This window comes from Procambarus clarkii, chromosome 14, assembly GCF_040958095.1.
Source record: "Procambarus clarkii isolate CNS0578487 chromosome 14, FALCON_Pclarkii_2.0, whole genome shotgun sequence".
NCBI lineage: Eukaryota > Metazoa > Arthropoda > Malacostraca > Decapoda > Cambaridae > Procambarus > Procambarus clarkii.
The window spans coordinates 46821533-46843347 of record NC_091163.1 but is presented as its reverse complement, the minus strand read 5'-3'; the positions used below and the strand labels follow the sequence as shown (position 1 = coordinate 46843347).

The window sequence follows — 21815 nt, the reverse complement described above, 5'->3', positions numbered from 1 at the left end:
TCACAACCGTTTCCGGGCCTTGGACCCTGATACGCCCACTGCCCCCTCCTCTGTTCCTTTGGATTCTCTCCCGAAGGATCCACCTCCTGGTCCTCTGTCTGGGTTTCCCCTTCTTTCTACCCGATCTGTCGTGTCTCCTGTGTCTTCTTCCTCGTCTCCCTTCGTTCCTCCTTCCCCTCCGTCTCTTGACTCTCCCCGCCGCCTGTCGGTGCGGGCTGATGTCCATCGCTCTCCAAACGGCCGTCGTGTGTGCTCTCGTTCAGCTTCTCCTGTTGAGACGCTAGAATCCGTTGCCCGGTACGTGGTTGCTGGGACACCGGTCTCTTTAAGTCAGAAGCGTAAGCCTGGCTCCTCTCCTTCCTCCTCCCCGGCGGGTAAGAAGGTTTCGCTTTCTTCCTCGGCCCCTACTTCTGCCTCTCTCGCTCCTTCCCCTCCGATTTAGGTGGTTGTGCCCCCTGTTCCTGCTATGGAGGTTTCTTTAGCCCCTGCTTCCCTCTCAGTTGCTGCCCTTGCTGAGGTACACTCCCCTCTTTCTACTCCCCCTCTTCCTGCTGCTGTCCTTGACTGCTCCTCTCCGTTGTCTCCTCCTCTTCTTCCTCCTCCTCCTCCTCCGGACCCCGCCCGCCCACCTCTGATCTGTTCTCCCATTTCCTTCCCTCCGTCTTTGTTCAGTTTACCCATGCCCCCTAACCCTGACTTTGCTGACCCTGATCCCGACCCTGATATTCTTTAACGTGCTCTGTTGCTCTTTCGCCTTTGTTTCTTCCTAGTTCTCTGTTTTTGTCCTTTCTCTTCTCGTCATTGTCCATTCTTCAATGGAACGTTCGAGGTTATTACGCCAATTTCCTCGAACTCCAACTTCTGATTTCGCGTTTTTCGCCCCTTTGTGTCTGTCTCCAGGAGCCAATGCTTGGTGCTCGTCCTGTTCGTTTTGGTGGCTATTCCTTTCTCTCCCCCCCCCCCCCCCAGCCATTGCTGGGGCTTCTAATTCTTCTGCTCTCTTGATTCGTGCTGATGTTCCCTTTGTTCCTTTACTTTTTCCTTCGCCTCTCCATTGTTCTGCTGCTCGTACCTCGTATAAGGTAAGGTAAGTTAGGTTAAGCAGGATAAGTTAGGTTAGGTTAGGTAAATTAGGTTAAGCAGGATAAGTTAGGTAGGATAGGTAAGGTAAAGGTAAGTTATGTTAGGATAGGTAAAGTTAGGTTATGCAGGTTAAGTTAGGTACGATAGGTAAAGGTAAGGTAAGTCAAGTTAGGATAGGTAAAGTTAGGTTTAGGAACGTTATGTTAACTAAGTAACATTGGGTGGAGAGGATAGGTTACGTAGGATTTGAGCAGTGTAGTTCAGAGAACAGTTTTAGGGTAAAGTGACTAAGAAAATATATTTTAACAGAAGTGCAGGTTTGGTATGAAAAGCTGAACTAGTTACATTTTGGAGAGAAATTTTATGACTGAAGATGTCTTAAAGAATAACATGATGGAAGGAGAGTTTCTTTGATGAACGAAGGTGTCTTAGAGAACAACTTTTTTTTGGTGAACGAAGGTGAATTAGAGATCTCTTTGATGATTCTGAGAATAACTTTGATCAACGAAGATGGATTGGAAAGTTTCTCTAATAAACGAAGGTGACTTAGAGATTAACTTTATGATTTAGAGAACAACTTTGATGTCTTAGAGAACAACTTTGATGTCTTAGAGAACAACTTTGATGAACAAAGGTGTCTTAGAGAACAACTTTGATGACTCTGAAAACAACTTTTATGTCTTACATAATAACTTTAGAGGTCTCTGAGAATAACTTTTATAACATAGAAATTAACTTTAATGAACAAAAGTGAGTTAGAGAATACCTTTTGATGACTCCGAGAATAACTTTGATGAACAAAGATGTTTTGAAAAGTTTCTCTGAAGAACGAAGGTGATTCTGAGAATAACTTTTGTTAGCTCTGAGAATAACTTTGATCAACGAAGATGGATTGGAAAGTTTCTCTAATGAATGAAGGTGACTTAGAGACTAACTTTTATGATTTAGAGAACATCTTTGATGTCCTAGAGAACAACATTGATGTCTTAGAGAACAACTTTGATGAGCAAGATTAACTTTAGATGTCTCTGAGAATAACTTTTATAACATAGAAATTAACTTTAATGAACAAAAATGAGTTAGAGAATACCTTTTGATGACTCCGAGAATAACTTTGATGAACAAAGATGTTTTGGAAAGTTTCTCTGAAGAACGAAGGTGACTCTGAGAATAACTTTTGTTAGCTCTTAGAATAACTTTGATGACTTTGAGAATGTCTTTGAGAACATGAGTAGTATTTTGTTAGCTCAGAGAATAACTTTTTGATGACATAGAGAATAACTTTTTATGTCTTAGAGAAGAACATTGATGGCTTAGAGAATAACTTTTTATGTCTTAGAGAAGAACATTTTGATGACTGAGATTAACTTTTTGATGACTCTGAGAATAACTTTATGCCTCTGAGATTAACTTTAATGAATGAAGATGTCTTAGAAAGTTTCTCTGATGAATGAAAGGCTACTTAGAGAATAGCATTTTGATGACTGAGATTAACTTTTTGATGACTCTGAGAATAACTTTGAGGATGCGAGTAAATTTTTGAGTGTTTGAGAGTGTCTTTTGTTATCTCAAAGAGTAACTTTGGTGTTACGGAGAGCACCTTTGACTATTTTTCTTACTTAACGACATATAATTTTTACGAAAGTGCTGAAAGTTACATTTGAGTATTTTTCTTACTTAGCGGCATATAATTTTAGTTACGAAAGAGTTGAACAAGTTACATTTGACTATTTTAGTTGAGGAAAGACAAGAAAAAAAATATGACGACAGTGACTATTTTAGTGCTCCACAAAGTATAAATGTCAGTTAAGAACGACGATGATAGATATCTTTGACTATATTTTCTTACTTGATGAAAACATAATTTTAGTTAGGAACAATGATGAATATGACTTTTTCTGTTGATTGATGGATAATTTTAGTTATGAAATGACAATGAAACATGAAGAACACGGTTATTTTCTGATGACTAGGGAATAAGTTTAGTTATGAACAGTGTTGGAAAGATTCCTTTGACAATTTTTGGTTGATTGGATAATAAGTTTAGTTGAGAAATGAGGAAAGAGACTATGTTTTAGTTGATTGGCGAAAGATTTTTAGTTAAGAAGTTACAAGAAAGGTTTGTCTTTGTAAATTTGGAACTGAATAAAGTGTAGATTTGTTTAAGAACATGGTTGGTAGAACTATTAAGTTGACTACGAGAATTACTTTGACATAGTTTTGCAAATAAAAAACTGGGTGACTAAAATTGTTGAGGGAACTGTATTGCAGTATAATATTATTTGACAAAGAACTAGTTAGTGAATGGAAGAAACAAATTGGTTTAAAGAAACAAAGAACATAAAAAATTGAGGTTATGTAGGGGAATGAACACAGTGAACATACGGTGAACACAGAAAACATGTAAGAAAAAGTTGATGAATAGAGTGAACATGCAGGGAATAAGAACTTATAGAGAATATGAAGACATGATAAGGAACATAGGGAATACAAAGAATGAACACTGAACATGTGAAGAACAAGCTAAGAACATTGAGAACATGAATATTGAGTATAAAAGTTATACAGAGAACATATGATGTACATGAAAAACATGACAAAGAACATAGTGAATATATGGGGAAAACGGTTGAAAAAATTTGAACTGAGCATGCTGTGAACATTTGTAGAACATGGAATGAACACAGAAAACATGGAAAAAAATGTGAAGAACACAGCTGAATATAGAGAAAATATGCAAATACAGGGGGACAAGAGCTGGATCTCAGTAACTGACTTGATCTTATTTACTACGTCTGAAATATGACTGTTTAAAATTTCAGGGGGATTGGACTGCTAGTAGCGAAAATGTGGTTTCTGTCAAATTTGGGTCTTTAATTGGACTCTGATTAATTTCGATCATGAACTGGACTCTGAATATTTTGGCACAAAGTGAACTCTGGCGAATTTTCGGTATAAACTGGACTCTGATGAATTTTGATCAAGAACTGGACTCTGATGAATTTTCACAGATTACAGGACACTGATGAAATTTGAGCTTAAAACTGTCTCTGACTAATTTTGCTCTCAAAGTAGACTCTGGCGAATTTCTGTTGATAATTGGACTCTGATGAAATATGAGCTAAAAACTGTCTCTGACTAATTTTGCTCTCAAAGTAGACTCTGGCGAATTTCTGTTGATAATTGGACTCTGATGAAATATGAGCTAAAAACTGTCTCTGACTAATTTTGCTCACAAAGTGGACTCTATTCATTTTTAGGTATAAATGGTCTCTGACGAAATTCTGTCTATAACTGGGCTCTGTTCAATTTTGGTCTTTACAGGTGAAATAGCGGTAAATGGATATAAAACTAAATGTTATGGCTAAGTTGTCTGTTTTCCTTAACAAAACATCTAAGACAATATTCTCTGAAAATGGTCTTTTTACAAATTCGGTCATAAACATATAAATAAACTTCTATGATTATTTGAAACTCTGAAAATAGTTGTAAGGAAATAGGAGGAGAGAGAGAGAGAGGGACGGTCCAGATATTATGGAGAAGGTAAGATAAGATAAGAGGTGACCTGCACGAGGCGTCTGGCTGACCGGCGTAAGGTAAATACAGGTGACGCGAGAGATTGTGAGGTAAGGGGGGAGGGAGGGGGTGTGAGGTACGAGCGGGAGAGGCAGTGAAATGATTCAGATATATAGTAATATACTAGTTTCGAAGTAAGAAACAAATAAGAACTTTTAACAAAACTCGTATGACATTATTTCATGATAAGAACTTTAACAAACTTCTAAAGTTTTTGGAAATTATTTTTCATCATAAGATCTTTAACAAACTCGTATGACATTATTTTTAATTATAAGAACTTTAACAACTTCTAAAATATGTGACTGACAAAATTTACCTGAAAACCCTGGCTCATAAACACGAATTTGAATTTCTCCCATAAGACCTTTAACAAACTTCTAAGTCTCGGAAATTATTTTCATCATAAGAACTTTAACAACTTCTAAAATCTGAGACACAAAATTTACTTGAAAACCCCGAAGCGCTACGCACGATATTTGACCTGAAAACCCCCAAGCGCTACACACGATTTTGGACCTGAAAACCCCCAAGCGCTACACACGATTTTGGACCTGAAAACCCCCAAGCGCTACACACGATTTTTTGGACCTGAAAACCCCCAAGCGCTACACACGATATTTGACCTGAAAACCCCCAATCGCTACACACGATTTTGGACCTGAAAACCCCCAAGCGCTACACACGATTTTTTGGACCTGAAAACCCCCAAGCGCTACACACGATATTTCTGACCTGAAAACCCCCAAGCGCTACACACGATATTTGACCTGAAAACCCCCAAGCTCTACACACGATTTTTTGGACCTGAAAACCCCCAAGCGCTACACACGATATTTCTGACCTGAAAACCCCCAAGCGCTACACACGATATTTCTGACCTGAAAACCCCCAATCGCTACACACGATATTTGACCTGTAAACCCCCAAGCGCTACACACGATTTTTTGGACCTGAAAATCCCCAAGCGCTACACACGATATTTCTGACCTGAAAACCCCCAAGCGCTACACACGATATTTCTGACCTGAAAACCCCCAAGCGCTACACACGATATTTTGACCTGAAAAAAAATATCGTCTGTGGCGCTTACCCCCTACTACTGATAATAGGGCTGACACTGTCCGCAGGTGATAATGGGACTGACACTGTCCACAGGTGGTAATGTGGCTGACAATGTCCGCAGGTGATAATGGGGCTGACACTGTCCACAGGTGATAATGGTGCTGACACAGTCCACATGTGATAATGGAGCTGACACTGTCTACAGGTGATATGGGGCTGACACTGACCATCGGTGATAATGGGGCTGACACTGTCCACAGATGATAATGGGGCTGACACTGTCCACATGTGATAATGGAGCTCACACTGTCCACAGGTGATAATGGGGCTGACACTGTCCACAGATGATAATGGGGCTGACACTGTCCACATGTGATAATGGAGCTCACACTGTCCACAGGTGATAATGGGGCTGACACTGTCCACAGGTGATAATGGTGCTGACACTGTGTTAAGGTGATATGAACTTGACACTGTCCACAAGTGATAATGGTGCTGACACTGTCCACAGGTGATAATTGGGCTGACACTGACCACAGGTGGTAATGGGGATGACACTTTCCACATGTGATAATGGAGCTGACACTGTGCACAGGTAGTAATGTGGCTGACATTGTGGGAACCAACCTGTGAGATTTATATTTATTTAATTTATATGAATTTATATTTACGTTAATTTATATACTTCGATAGCAATTTGTATGATGATAAGTGGACTGTATTTCTGCAATGCCCTCACAAATCGATCCTCTACACATTAGGGGGGGGGTTTATATTAAATTTATATATATGCAGCCAATCAAACTACAGTATTAACTACACATTAGTGTACATTGAAGAGGTTCCTTATCTTATTGTACAGCAGGCCTTAGTCCACCAGGTATAACCAGGATGTAGACACCAAATTATCCTCTTTGAGGTAGCTTCCATCACCCAGTAACTGGTACACAAAGCATGCTTCCTCGTCTTGACCTGTCAAAAGGGCGTTTGCTATGAAGCCAGAATCCTAATATATGACAGCTATATCAGAGAAAACACTGTACATGGAACCATAAAGACCTAGGCTTAATTACCTTGTTTGAGTCGATCATTCGTGTTCTAACCGGTACGCCCTATCTACTGACATTAATGGCCAAAAATGATTAGATAAACGGGTTTCGGAAAGACACTTCCCTTGAGATTGATGACAGCGTGTTGATGATGGCAGATCACTACTCCGATCTTCCATAACACTTCGTCCAAGAGAATTTATAGGAGCCGTAATTCGCTCCACGACTCTGTGGTCTTAAACAATAACAATGGCTGACCACTCCCTCCTCACTGACGCTACTGGCCTACATTGTCCAGATGACAGTAAGTGATAGAAGGGTCACATTTACTCTATTTTAATTCTGATAATTAAGTTAATTTATATGAGATGTTTTTATGATGAAGCCCAAAGACTAATGTATTTTAAGAATAATTCCCACCATAATAGGTGGTGAATTTATAATAGTATGTGGTAATGATATGCCATTTTCTATAGACGGAAATTCCACTACAAGTTACATTTTCTATGGGTTAACTTGTTTATACAACACAGCAATATTATCTGCCTGTATGTTATTATTAAATGGTGTCGGATTTTCGGACAGACATTGTCCGCATGTGATAATGGAGCTGACACTGACCACAAGTGATAATGGAGTTGACACCACACGTGATAAGGGTGCTGACAGTGTCCACAGGTGATAACGTGGCTGACACTGTCCACAGGTGATATGTTACGGCCCTCTCGGGACGCAACGGGGTTCTTACTCTGATGTTGTTAGAGGAAGATATATATCCGTTCCCAAGCCAGTAGTGGCTATCAAGGGATGTGATCCGTGACGTAAGTAACTTAAAGGGGGAAGGGAAAGAAAGTTAAGAACTTAAGATTATAATTCACCGTCACCAAATAAATAAATAAGATATAAAAGAGTTCACAGGGGGAGGGGTATAAACACTTATTTACAGGGGAAATACACTGTAGTCTTCTGCTGAAGACTATGGATCCTCGCTCTCGGTGCTGAGTCCTCGGTGCTTCTTCGTGGCCTCACAACGAATTCTCTGCGAAGTTGAGCCTACCCTGGCCACAGGTCAGCCAAAACACAGGTCCACTGGGGGCACCGCCGTGGAGGCCTTCAACCACACGTCCAGCTGGTCTGCTGGCAGGTTCTGAATCAGCAAGGCTGGTCAGGCCACTCCACGAACGATATAAGGGGAACGCCCTGGACAGGAGCTTCGTGTGACACCACAAATCACTCCCCTGTCCTCAATACCCCAGTGGATGATCGTCTCCAACAGTCGGTCCCGGGTAATCCTTTGTACTGCCACTCCACTGGCAGGGTAACACACCACAGTGTTCTTCCGGGGGGACGACTTCACAACTGCTGCAGCATAGTACAAGGTATGGAGACGGCTGCCTTGGGTAGACTGACTCAACTCCCATCACAGCAGTCCCAGGTCGACTCTGTAAGCAGACACGTCATCAATAACTGGGACACTAAAACACCTCACTTACAGGCTCAGACACAAACGCCCACCTATCCACTCCATAGATGGCGCTGGTGTCTGAGCACCACCTCACCAGAGGTCAGCAGCGGCGGTGTAGAGTGCTGAACGGGACTGGAAACTGGCCCTTGTGGCCGGTATTCGCCGTCCTCACCAGGTGTCGTCCGTTTGGCGGGGGTTTCGTGAGCTGACCCACAGATGGCGTGGTCGTTACTGCTCCGTGCTCGGACGCTGGGATCCGGGTTCGTAACATGATAATGGGCCTGACACTGACCACAGGTGATAATGGGCCTGACACTGACCACAGGTGATAATAGAGCTGACACTGTCCACAGGTGATAATGGGGCTGATAATGTCCACAGGTGATAATGGGCCTGACACTGTGTTAAGGTGATAATGGTGCTGACACTGTCCACAAGTGATAATGGTGCTGACACTGTCCACAGGTGATAACGTGGCTGACACTGTCTACAGGTGATATTGGGCCTGACACTGTAAACAGGTGAAAATGGACCTGACACTGTCCACAGGTGATAAACGGGCTGACACTGACCACAGGTGATAATTGGGCTGACACTTTCCACATGTGATAATGGGGCTGACACTGTCCACAGGTGATGATGGGCCTGACACTGTCCACAGGTGATAATGGGGCTGACACTGTCCGCAGGGGAAAATGGGGCTGACACTGTCCGCAGGTGATAATGAGACTGACACTGACCACAGGTGATAATGGTGCTGACACTGTCCACAGGTGAAAATGGGACTGACACTGACCACAGGTGATAATGGAGCTGACACTGTCCACAGGTAATAATGGGGCTGACACTGTCCACAGATGATAATGGGGCTGACACTGTCCACGTGTGATAATGGAGCTCACACTGTCCACAGGTGATAATGGGGCTGACACTGTCCACAGGTGATAATGGTGCTGACACTGTCCACAGGTGATAATGCGGCTGACACTGTCCACAGGTGATAATGGGGCTGACACTCACTACAGGTGATAATGGGACTGAGACTGTCTGCATGTGATAATGGGGCTGAGACTGTCTGCATGTGATAATGGGGCTGATACTGACCACAGGTGATAATGGTGCTGACACTGTCCACAGGTGATAATAGGCCTGACACTGACCACAGGTGATAATGGGCCTGACACTGACCACAAGTGATAATGGGCCTGACACTGACCACAGGTGATAATGGAGCTGATGGTGACCACAGGTGATAATGGGCCTAACACTGACCACAGGTGATAATGGGCCTAACACTGACCACAGGTGATAATGGGGCTGAGACTGACCACTGGTGATAATGGTGCTGACACAGTCCACATGTGATAATTGTGCTGGCACTGTCCACAGGTGGTAATGGGCCTGACACTGTCCACAGGTGATAATGGGGCTGACACTGTCCACAGGTGATAATGGGCCTGACACTCCACAGGTGATAATGGGGCTGACACTGTCCACAGGTGATAATGGTGCTGACACTGTCTACAGGTGATAATGGGCCTGATAATGTCTGCAGGTGATAATGGGGCTGACATTGTCCACAGGGGATAATGAGGCTGACACTGTCTACAGGTGATAATTGGGCTGACACTGTCCGCAGGTGTTAATGGGCCTGATAATGTCTGCAGGTGGTAATGGGGATGACACTGTCCGCAGGTGTTAATGGGCCTGATAATGTCTGCAGGTGGTAATGGGGATGACACTGTCCACAGGGGATAATGAGGCTGACACTGTCTACAGGTGATAATTGGGCTGACACTGTCCGCAGGTGATAATGGGCCTGACACTGTCTACAGGGGATAATGGGGCTGACACTGACCACAGGAGATAATTGGGCTGACACTGTCTGCAGGTGATAATGGTGCTGACACTGACCACAGGTAATAATGGGGCTGACACTTTCCACTTGTGATAATGGAGCTGACACTGTCCACAGGTGATAATGGGGCTTACACTGTCCACATGTGATAATGGGGCTGACACTGTCCACAGGTGATAATGGTGCTGACACTGTCCACATGTGAAAATGGTGCTGACACTGTCCACAGGTGATAATGGTACTGACACTAACCGCAGGAGATAATGGGGCTGATACTGTCCACAGGTGATAATGGGGCTCACACTGTCCACATGTGATAATGGGGCTGACACTGTCCACAGGTGATAATGGTGCTGACACTGTCCACATGTGAAAATGGTGCTGACACTGTCCACATGTGAAAATGGTGCTGACACTGTCCACAGGTGATAATGGTACTGACACTAACCGCAGGAGATAATGGGGTTGATACTGTCCACAGGTGATAATGGTGCTGACACTGACTACAGGTTATAATGGGGCTTACACTGTCCACAGGTGATAATGGGGATGTCACTGACCACAGGTGATAATGGGCCTGACACTGACAACAGGTGATAATGGAGTTGACACTCACCACAGGTGATAATGGTGCTGACAGTGTCCACAGGTGATAACGTGGCTGACACTGTCTACAGGTGATATTGGGCCTGACACTGACCACAGGTGATAAACGGGCTGACACTGACCAAAGGTGATAATTGGGCTGACACTGTCTGCAAGTGATAATGGGGTTGACACTGTCCACAGGTGATAATGGTGCTAACACTGTCCACATGTGATAATAGAGCTGACACTGTCCACAGGTAATAATGGGGCTGACACTGTTCACAGGTGATAATGGTGCTGACACTGTCTACAGGTGATAATGGGCCTGACAATGTCCGCAGGTGATAATGGGCCTGACAATGCCCACATGTGATAATGGGGCTGACACTGTCCACAGGTGGTAATGGGCCTGATACTGTCCATAGGTGATAATGGGGCTGACACTGTCCACAGGTGTTAATGGTGCTAACACTGTCTACAGGTGGTAATGGGCCTGACACTGTCCATAGGTGATAATAGGGCTGACACTGACCACAGGTGATAATGCAGCTGAAACTGGCCACTGGTAATAATAGGCCTGACACTGTTCACAGGTGGTAATGGGCCTGACACTGTCCACAGATGATAATGGGGCTGACACTGTCCACATGTGATAATGGAGCTGACACTGTCCACATGTGATAATGGGGCTGACACTGTCCACATGTGATAATGGGGCTGACACTGTCCACAGGTGATAATGGGGCTGACACTGTCCACATGTGATAATGGGTCTGACACTGTCCACAGGTGATAATGGGGCTGACACTGTCCACAGGTGATAATGGGACTGAGACTGTCTACAGGTGATAATGGGGCTGATGCTGACCACAGGTTATAATGGGGCAGACACTGTCCACAGGTGATAATGGAGTTGACACTGATCACAGGTGATAATGGGACTGACACTGTCCGCAGGTGATAATGGGACTGACACTCTCCACAGGTGATAATGGGCCTGACACTGTCCACAGGTGATAATGGGACTGACACTGTCCACAGGTTAAAATGGGGCTTACACTGTCCGCAGGTGATAATGGGACTGACACTGACCACAGGTGATAATGGTGCTGACACTGTCCACAGGTGAAAATGGGACTGACACTGACCACAGGTGATAATGGAGCTGACACTATCCACAGGTGATAATGGGGCTGACACTGTCCACAGATGATAATGGGGCTGACACTGTCCACAGGTGATAATGGGGCTGACACTCACCACAGGTGATAATGGGACTGAGATTGTCTGCAGGTGATAATGGGGCTGAGACTGACCACTGGTGATAATGGTGCTGACACTGTCCACAGGTGATAATAGGCCTGACACTGACCACAGGTGATAATGGGCCTGACACTGACCACAAGTGATAATGGGCCTGACACTGACCACAGGTGATAATGGGGCTGATGGTGACCACAGGTGATAACGGGGCTGACACTGACCACAGGTGATAATGGGGCTGACACTGACCACAGGTGATAATGGGGCTGACACTGACCACAAGTGATAATGGGCCTAACACTGACCACATGTGATAACGGGGCTGACACTGTCCACAGGTGATAATGGGCCTGACACTCCACAGGTGATAATGGGGCTGACACTGTCCACAGGTGATAATGGGGCTGAGACTGACCACTGGTGATAATGGGGGGTGGCACTTTCCACAGGTGATAATGGAGCTGTCACTGTCCACAGGTGATAATGGGACTGACACTGACCACAGGTGATAATGGGGCTGACACTGACCACAAGTGATAATGGGCCTAACACTGACCACAGGTGATAACGGGGCTGACACTGTCCACAGGTGATAATGGGCCTGACACTCCACAGGTGATAATGGGGCTGACACTGTCCACAGGTGATAATGGTGCTGAGACTGACCACTGGTGATAATGGGGGGTGGCACTTTCCACTGGTGATAATGGAGCTGTCACTGTCCACAGGTGATAATGGGGCTGATGGTGACCACAGGTGATAATGGGGCTGACACTAACCAAAGGTGATAATGGGCCTAACACTGTCCGCAGGTGATAATGGGGCTGACACTGACCACTGGTGATAATGGGGGTGACACTTTCCACATGTGATAATGGAGCTGACACTGTCCACAGGTGATAATGGGGCTGATGGTGACCACAGGTGATAATGGGGCTGACACTGACCAAAGGTGATAATGGGCCTAATGTTATACTCAAATTCTGTCAGTTGAAATGTAACCAATCACAGGCAAGTAGGCCTCTGACGTCATGCCAGACAGAGGAGCATCAAGCCATGCTCCCAGCAGCCTCAGTTCTCTCTCAGACCCAGAGTAAGGTGGACCTCGGTTGGCCAGATATATACCTTGTTGTCTTGGTCAATAAATATATACAGAAGCGACAACTGTGTCTACATTCAACCCGAACAAGGTAAATGACACTGACACTGTCAGTGTCAAGGTAAATGACACTGAAATGAATACTGGTAGCAGCAGTGGGATCCAGAAATTTTTTTCTGGAAACAAAAATTCAAGTACCCAGCATCGCCTTGTGTTTCACAGTACAGCCGCCACCACCGCCATCAGCTGCCTCCACAAGCCGCCATCCTGCCACCCACGCATCAAATATTGTGCCAGACCGGGGTCCTGCCATCAACCACTACTCCTGGCCAACGTTTCAGAAGTAAGGGTCAATATTTTCCTGTGAGAACGCTAATTCATCAGTGAGGAGGAAGGAAGCTTCCGCGCCAGCCATTTTTGAATCTCGCGCCACCACGTGGGAACCTACACCCACCACCACCACCACCACCACCCAAGCTGACAGCATCTAAGCTTTGTGAGTGTTCAAGCTACTGCAATCGTGGTCAATCATCGTCGCAATTATCAACTGATCATCGTATGTGCTGTATTGTTCCTTGAGAATATTTGGTGGACTGCAATTGTTTGACTAGTGTCGCCTCCCCAAGCTCACACCTCGCCTCCCTCTCAAGCTCACACCTCGCCACCAGCCCCTGCTACATCATTTTGTGTGAACTCCTGCCTCCCAATCGTGTTTCTCCACCGACATCGTCGCAATATCGTCGTCGTCAGAATTTATCTTCGCGCTTCCAGCGTCAACAGTGTGGGGTCCCTGATTCTCGCGCCACCACCGCCAGGAGCGCTGCCATCGCACCAGTTTGTAAACACGCCTCACATGGGCCTCTTCAGATCTTCATGACGCTTCTCCTACTTTGGCTATTGGTGATCCTCATGAATTACAACCCTGAGATAAGTAATTGCTAGTTGAGAACAACGTGCCAAGTGCTAAAAAGTGACTTATGTAATAATTCCCATAATATCCTGTGAATTAACCATTCAGTGACTTGTTAAATATTGGAGCTGGTTCAGTACTCCATTCCCCACAGTTTTCTTGTGTGATTTCAACATTCCTGCGTCTTACGGTAATTTCATTGAATTTTAATTGTTCTCCTAGAGTGTTATTGGTAAATTCAAATTCCAGTGAAGTAAGAAATTCTTGTTTTAGTAGCAGTTAAGGATTTGTGCAATATAATTTTTTTTTAATTCCTCCAGGCCAAAAATTGAAATTTATTCCTTCAACATTGCATATTATAATTTTTTTACCATAGCAGTTATATACATTCCTGTGTCCAGTTTATGTGCTACATATTTCTTGCATTGCCACTTGTTGTGTTGAATCTTTTTAATTAAATTTTGCAATTGCACTTTCAGTTTTTATATTCTCAATTGCTGTGCTTAGTCTGGTTTAATTAATTTACATACATCTAATTCCAGTCATTTTTTTAATGAAAGATTGCTAAATTTAGTTTACAATTGCTTGTTCTTAATTATTTTCTTGCCTAGCCCAATTTAATAATTTTATTTCTGCCATTTTTACTTTAGCCAAGTTGATATTTTTTTGTGTGTTTATTTTTGTGTATACTATTTCTGATGCCAGGTGCACTTAATTATAATCTGCGTTCAAATATTACTTCCACGGCTGTGACAATGCCTACCACTGTTGAAACCCCTTCAGAATCAATGGGAACAGTTGCTCGTCCCAATGGCCAGAGATCAGCTCAGGAAATGGCTATTCCTCTTTTTGCTGGGGAATCGCATTTATTAGAATCATGGTTTAGTAAGGTTGAAGCGAAAACAGTTGCACGTTTTTCTAAGCCTACTGATGCCGAATACTTAGCAATTGCACGGTCAGCTGTGGACACAACCAAAGGTGATGCACGTTTTGTTGTTGATGAGAAAGCCATTGTTAGCCTCCAGTCTTGGCCTGAATTTAAGGATTTCTTTCGCCGTCGCTTTGTTAATAAAGGAGACCTCGACCCGTATAGGTTAGTCAAGAAAATTGCCAATGCCACCATGCAGCCTGGTGAATCGTTTAATGCGTTTACTAGCCGTCTCGATCAGTATCTTTATGCCTTAGTGTCTGCTATGAATAATTCGACTTGGTTAGATAAAGACAATAATCTGTCCCCTGAGGCTATGGCCAAAATGATAGCATTTGGTACTTTAATGCATTTTGCCCCCGAGCATACAAAACCAATCGTTGAGCAACAAAATTTTGGTGTTAAACATGAAATTGGTGAAGTATTTGAGGCTATTAACAATGCCGCAGATAAACTAGCTCCCCGAAGTGCTCAACTGTTGCCACCCTCTGATGCTGTAAATGTAGTTACAAGCTCTCAGCATCCTCCCACAAATTCTCAAAACTCTTGGTCGCAGAAGCGTACCCATGCTCGTAGCCCCCAGTCAAATTCGCCGCCTCATAAATTGCCGAAACGCCATAGTCCACAACCATCCACTCCCTCATGTTGGCATTGTGGTAAGAGTAACCACCTTGCAAGGGACTGTTGGTCCGCCCCTAGATAATCACCTCCTAGACAATTCTCTCGGTCCCCTCGTCAATCTAATCACTCTAGGCTTCCATATTGCACGTACCATAAACAAGTTGGTCACCACACTGCGGATTGTAGAGCTAGGCAAAGGACATCTCCACCTCGTAACTCCCATGGTCAGTCTTGGCGAGGCTCACAGCGTCCAAGACATTATCAGAACTCTCGTAATTACAACTCCCAGCCCAGCTATAATGCAACTTCAAATTATACTGCTCAGTCACAGAATGCTGGAGCTCAGAATGTTCACTCCATGTCGTCGGGAAACCCCCAAGGCCATCCGCTAACCAATTCAAGCTAGCCAATCCTAGTGCCCTCCCTGTGTATTCAGTAGCTACCCAAAATAGATTTGGACACTTGACAGAGGAGGACACTGACTCTAGACCAGTTGTAGATGTTGACGGATCCACAGTAAATTTGACACAAACAAGACGCAGATATCCCAAACAACATAAGTCAAAAGTAGTAACTTGTCCAGTCTCAAGTGATGGTCCCCTTGTCTCAGCCATTGTACATGGTAGAGTTTTAAAAGTTTTTCTTGACTCAGGTGCAAAAATTAATATTGTCAAGCCCTCGGCTCTTAGAGACATTGAGAGTAAGCACCCTACTATTTTAAAACAGTCACACATACCTTTTCTAAGTGGTATTTCAGGAAATAAAGTAAAAGTTCAGGGTGAAATTGACCTCCCATTCAAGTTCAATGATGTCACATTGTCTATAACATGTTTAGTTGTTGACATTATTCATTTTCCTGGAGACATTCTCTTAGGTCTGTACACCATGATTGATGAAAATATTGCACTGTTTCCCCATCGTTGGAACATAAGTATCAAAGACCATGTCATACCCTTGTGTAGCATGTATCGACAGGGCCATGAGTTCAACCTTCAATCAGATTACGTTAATTTTGTTGACACCCGCCTTGCTAGCGTAGGGTTGTCAGATCATTGTCGTGGTAGCATACCCGAGAAAACAGGCACTCGATTGAAGCATAGTAGTTGTGCAGTTGTTAAGGAGAATGAGTATCGGGACTTTCTGGAAGGGGACGCCCTAACGGATTCTCGCTGTCTCGCTCGCCTGGCAGCTTCCATCTCTGAAGTCAGTGGTTCCATGGCTACTGACACTGTGCTACACCGTCATTCTCTCACCAGAATAAGAGTTAAGGTTCAGGGAGTGCCTGAGTTGTCGGATGTGATTGCGGAAAGTGAAACATGTAAAGTGAATGGTACATTTGTTGAACCCTCCTGGCACACAGTGCAGGATGGTACTGTCACATTATTTATCGCAAACACTAGTAATGCCGATATCCATCTCCAGTCTGGTACCCATGTTGTAGATTTTGCCCATTACTCATTACCGGTGCGAGTTGTGGATGATGTCTCCATGGATCATACTGTTTGTACACTTACACCAGGAGAACAGGGATCTCAGCCAGAGGTGCAAGCGCAACACCTCAGTCCTACTGATTTTCCTGACTCTGTGGCTCAGCTTTTGAAAATTTTGAACAAGAATAGAGCTGTTGTTGCTCTACCAGGCGAAAAATTAAGTCTCACTCCTCTTATTACACATAAAATTCCCCTTGAACAAGGAACTACGCCTATTTATGTACCAGCTTACCGTCTTCCCCATTCTCAGAGAGCAGAAGCAGATAGACTTGTAGAGGAAATGTTACAGTGTGATGTAATTGAATCGAGTAATTCGCCATGGAACGCTCCATTGATTCTTGTACCAAAGCAAGATGGGACTTGGAGACCTGTAATCGATTATCGCAAGCTTAACAGAGTAACAATACCTGATCGTTTCCCACTTCCAGTTCTCAATGATTTGTTGGAAAGTATTGGTCGAAACAAAGTATTCTCAACGTTAGATTTGTTGCAGGGATTCTGGCAAATCCCCCTTGATGAGGAAAGTAAACAATTGACAGCCTTTAGTACTCCCAATGGTCATTTTCATTTCAAAAGAATGCCGTTTGGTTTGCGTAGTAGTCCAATAACCTTTTCACGGCTCATGACAAATCCTTTTCGTAGATTGATAGGAAGTACTCTTCTAGTTTACCTTGATGATCTCATAATCATATCGCAAGATGTTCAGACTCATTTCCAGAACCTTGAGAAAGTACTTGCAAAGCTCGCTGAAGCTAATTTAAAAATAAAGCTTGCAAAATGTTCATTTTTAAAGCAAAAGATTAATTTCCTAGGTCATACAGTTACACCTTCAGGTATTACATTGAATGAACAAAAAATTATTGCTGCCCGTGATTTTCCAACACCTCGTACCGCAGAAGCCGTAAGACAGTTTACAGGTCTTGTAGGATTTTATTGTTCGTTTATTGCTGGATTCTCTATTATAGCCGCTCCGCTTTACAAGTTGCAAAGAAAAGATGAACCCTTTGTTTGGGGAGAGGCCCAGGATCAGTCATTCAAAAAACTCAAAGCAGCCTTGATTTCGTCACCTGTCCTTAGGTACCCAGATTTTTCTAAACCTTTTACGTTGGTTACAGATGCTAGTGACATAGGTCTAGGTGCTGCATTACTTCAAACAGAAGGTCACAGAGATCACGCAATAGCTTATGCTAGCCGCACATTATCTAAAGAAGAGAAAAATTATAGTGCAACAGAACGAGAAGCCTTGGCAGTTGTCTGGGCACTTAAACATTTCAAGGATACAATTTATAATTACCCAGTTCATGTTCTTACAGATCACCAACCATTAATTCCCTTGTTCAAAAATAAGAATCCAGTTGGAAAGTTTGCTAGATATTTGCTCACAATTCAAGAATTCAATCCCACATTTGGTTATATTCCAGGAAAGCAAAATGTTGTAGCCGATACGTTTTCTCGACACGTAGCTGCGATTCAGTTAAATTACCCAGCATTAGATGCTACAGTAGTAGAAACGGAACAAAGACAAGACCCCATATGGGCACCCGTCATTAAATTTTTGACTAAGCAAGACACTCGCCCGATTCATAAACCGCCAGTACCATTGAAAGAACTAGTTATGTTGGACAATTTACTGTGTAGAGTAGTAAAGCTAGGGACAGCCCCGAGGAAATGTTGTCAGTTAGTTGTTCCAGCTGTCTTGGTACCAACTGTGTTAAAAATTATCCATGATGCTCCTGCAAGTGCACATCCAGGAAAGGATCGTACACTCCAACAAGGTCGATTGAAATATTTTTGGCCAAAAATGGCTAAGGAGATTGCTCATTATGTTGACAGATGTTTAACTTGTTTACAGCACAAGGGACATGTTTCAGGACCTAATCCAATTCAGGTGTACCCAGCAACTAAAGCTCCTTGGGAACGAATATCGATGGATTTATTGACAAATTTTGCGGAAACAGAGAAAGGGAACAAACATTTGCTTGTAATGGTCGATAATTTTTCACGGTTTTGCGAACTAGTTCCTATCCCGAACAAAACAGCAGAAACCATAGCCAGCGCATTCCATGACCAAATAATTTGTAGATATAGTATGCCTAAAGTAATCCTTTCAGATAATGGTCCAGAATTCAGTAATAGTATTTTAACTAGCTTGTGTGATTTATATAACATCAAAAAATGTAGCATCATGCCTTATCATCCGGCAAGTAATGGACTAGCCGAAAGTACTAACAGGAAAGTGTTGGATGCCTTGAGAGTCATGTTGAATTTTGATAACAACAATTGGGATGATTTTATACCCTTAATTCAGTGTGCTATAAATTCTTCAATTAATGTTTCTACAGGTGACACACCTCACGCTATTCTTTATGGTACAGATAAGATCCTCCCTAATGAATTGATTAACGTACCTCCTACTCCCTTATATAACGTAGATGATTTTGTTCAAGTGAAGCGTAGACAAATGCAATTAGTATTCAAGAAAATACGAGAACAACTGTCCAAAGCTACAGCCGAGTTCACTCTAGCAAGAAATGCACGAATTAAACCCAGTAAAATAACTATTGGATCTGTAGTAATGATACTTAACCAACACAGGTCTGGTCCTATGTACAAGTTAACTAAGAAATTTTTGGGTCCATATAAGGTAATCGAGCTTATTAAAGGTAACAAATACAGACTTAAGAACTTGTTAACAGGAGAGTATATAAATGAACATTTAGACCACATGAAGTTAGCTAAAATGACTGTTGACGAGACTGATGAGGAAGATGACAATGAACTTACCCAGACAGATCCTCCTACTCAGACACCACCTTCTGTGGTTGACAGACCACTTGATATTCAGCAACCCCATACTAGCAATTATAATCTTCGATCTAGACCTCTCGTTTCAACCGTGCACTCACCACATGTCCATTGGCTAGATGTTAACGAGGATATCTCTCAAGATGATAGTTTGTCACACGAAATTTCATCTGTTCCGAACCTTCAGTCAGAGCCAGAGTTGTATAGTGCTCTGGATGAGCTAGGTGTAGATATCCACAGAATTTATAATTGAGTGCACTCTGCAGTTATTCTGTTTGTTTTGAAAAAAAAAAAAAATCATTTGCAGTATTTCTACCACATGTGTCTTATTATTACCATTATATATAATGTATAGTTTTTCTCAACTTTATTTTGTTATAAATTAGATGCCATTGTTAAGTCTACTACCATTTGTATTTTTACAGTGCTTGTCATAAGAGTTATTATTGTTCTAGCAACCACATTGAGGCCAGTGAATCCTGACTGCTATCACGCAGATGTTAGTCTTCTTGTTCCAGGTTTTGTATATAGCTTGTAAATATATGGCACATTAAATATATTGTACATTGGTCTTGTAAATATATTGTATATTTCGGAAAAAAAAAATCATTATCTATCTTGAAATTCATTTGTGGTTGTTAGGTCAGAACTTTGTTCCATTAATGTAATAATTGTTTAATTTTGTATGGTTTTCAAGCACATGCCATTGACAAATGTTAATAATTTTGTTTAGGCAATACCTTGAGTTGTATTGTTCATATCTGATCAGTAGACATACACATGTTCTTAATACTCTGGTTTAATCAAAGCATTGTTACCATGATTTTCACCTATTATGATGATTTTTTTTTTGGTGCATATATGCCGAGTTGTTAGTATTATGCACACCTGATCTTCTTTCAATGTTTTATTATGCAAATTTCACATGTAAGCCATTATTGAATGCCACCGAGGTCCTTTCAGTATCATTGTAACTATATAGCTAGCCAGAGCTTGTCGACAAGGGTCGTCGACTTGGTAGCGTGTCCGAGCGGTGTTATACTCAAATTCTATGTCAGTTGAAATGTAACCAATCACAGGCAAGTAGGCCTCTGACGTCATGCCAGACAGAGGAGCATCAAGCCATGCTCCCAGCAGCCTCAGTTCTCTCTCAGACCCAGAGTAAGGTGGACCTCGGTTGGCCAGATATATACCTTGTTGTCTCGGTCAATAAATATATACAGAAGCGATAACTGTGTCTACATTCAACCCGAACAAGGTAAACGAATACTAACACTGTCCACAGGTGATAATGGGGCTGACACTGTCCGCAGGTGATAATGGTGCTGACACTGACCACAAGTGATAATGGGGCTGACACTGTCTACAGGTGATAATAGGGCTGACACTGTCAGCAGGTGATAATGGAGGCTGAGACTGTCCACAGGTGATAATGGGTCTGACACTGACCACAGGTGATAATGGGGCTGACACTGTCTGCAGGTGATAATCGGGCTGACACTGACCACAGGTGATAATGGGGCTGACAATGTCCACAGGTGATAATGGGTCTGACACTGACCACAGGTGATAATGGGGCTGACACTGTCTACAGGTGATAATAGGGCTGACACTGTCCGCAGGTGATAATGGGTCTGACACTGACCACAGGTGATAATGGGGCTGACACTGACCACAGGTGATAATGGGGCTGACACTGTCCACAGGTTGAGGACCTCCGCAGGATGAGTGAGCCCGTCGAGAGCCTGGTGGAGGCTGGCCGGGTGGTGGCCGTCAAGAGCCTGGTGGAGGCTGGCCGGGTGGTGGCTGTCAAGAGCCTGGTGGAGGCTGGCAGGGTGGTGGCCGTCCAGGAAGACCAAGATGGCCGCCGCTCCGCCAGGATAACTCTACAAGACGGACAGCTGTACCTCCACCCACTCCTGCGTCAGCCCACGCCCGCCCACGCCCACACCATCCAGGTTACTTTATTACACCCACTAGTCTTACTGACATTACTGACTTACTGAGTTGTGATA

At 43.3% G+C, this 21815-nt stretch overlaps 1 protein-coding gene across 1 annotated transcript in view; it reads left to right on the top strand.

Moving 5' to 3' along the window:
* Positions 1–21815, top strand: part of LOC123748127 (tripartite motif-containing protein 59-like) — a 260400-nt gene that overhangs the window by 230300 nt on the left and 8285 nt on the right. The window contains exon 5 of the mRNA XM_069324588.1: positions 21507–21758. Within this exon, the coding sequence (XP_069180689.1) occupies positions 21507–21758 (252 nt within the window). The remainder of the gene's footprint in view (positions 1–21506; positions 21759–21815) is intronic.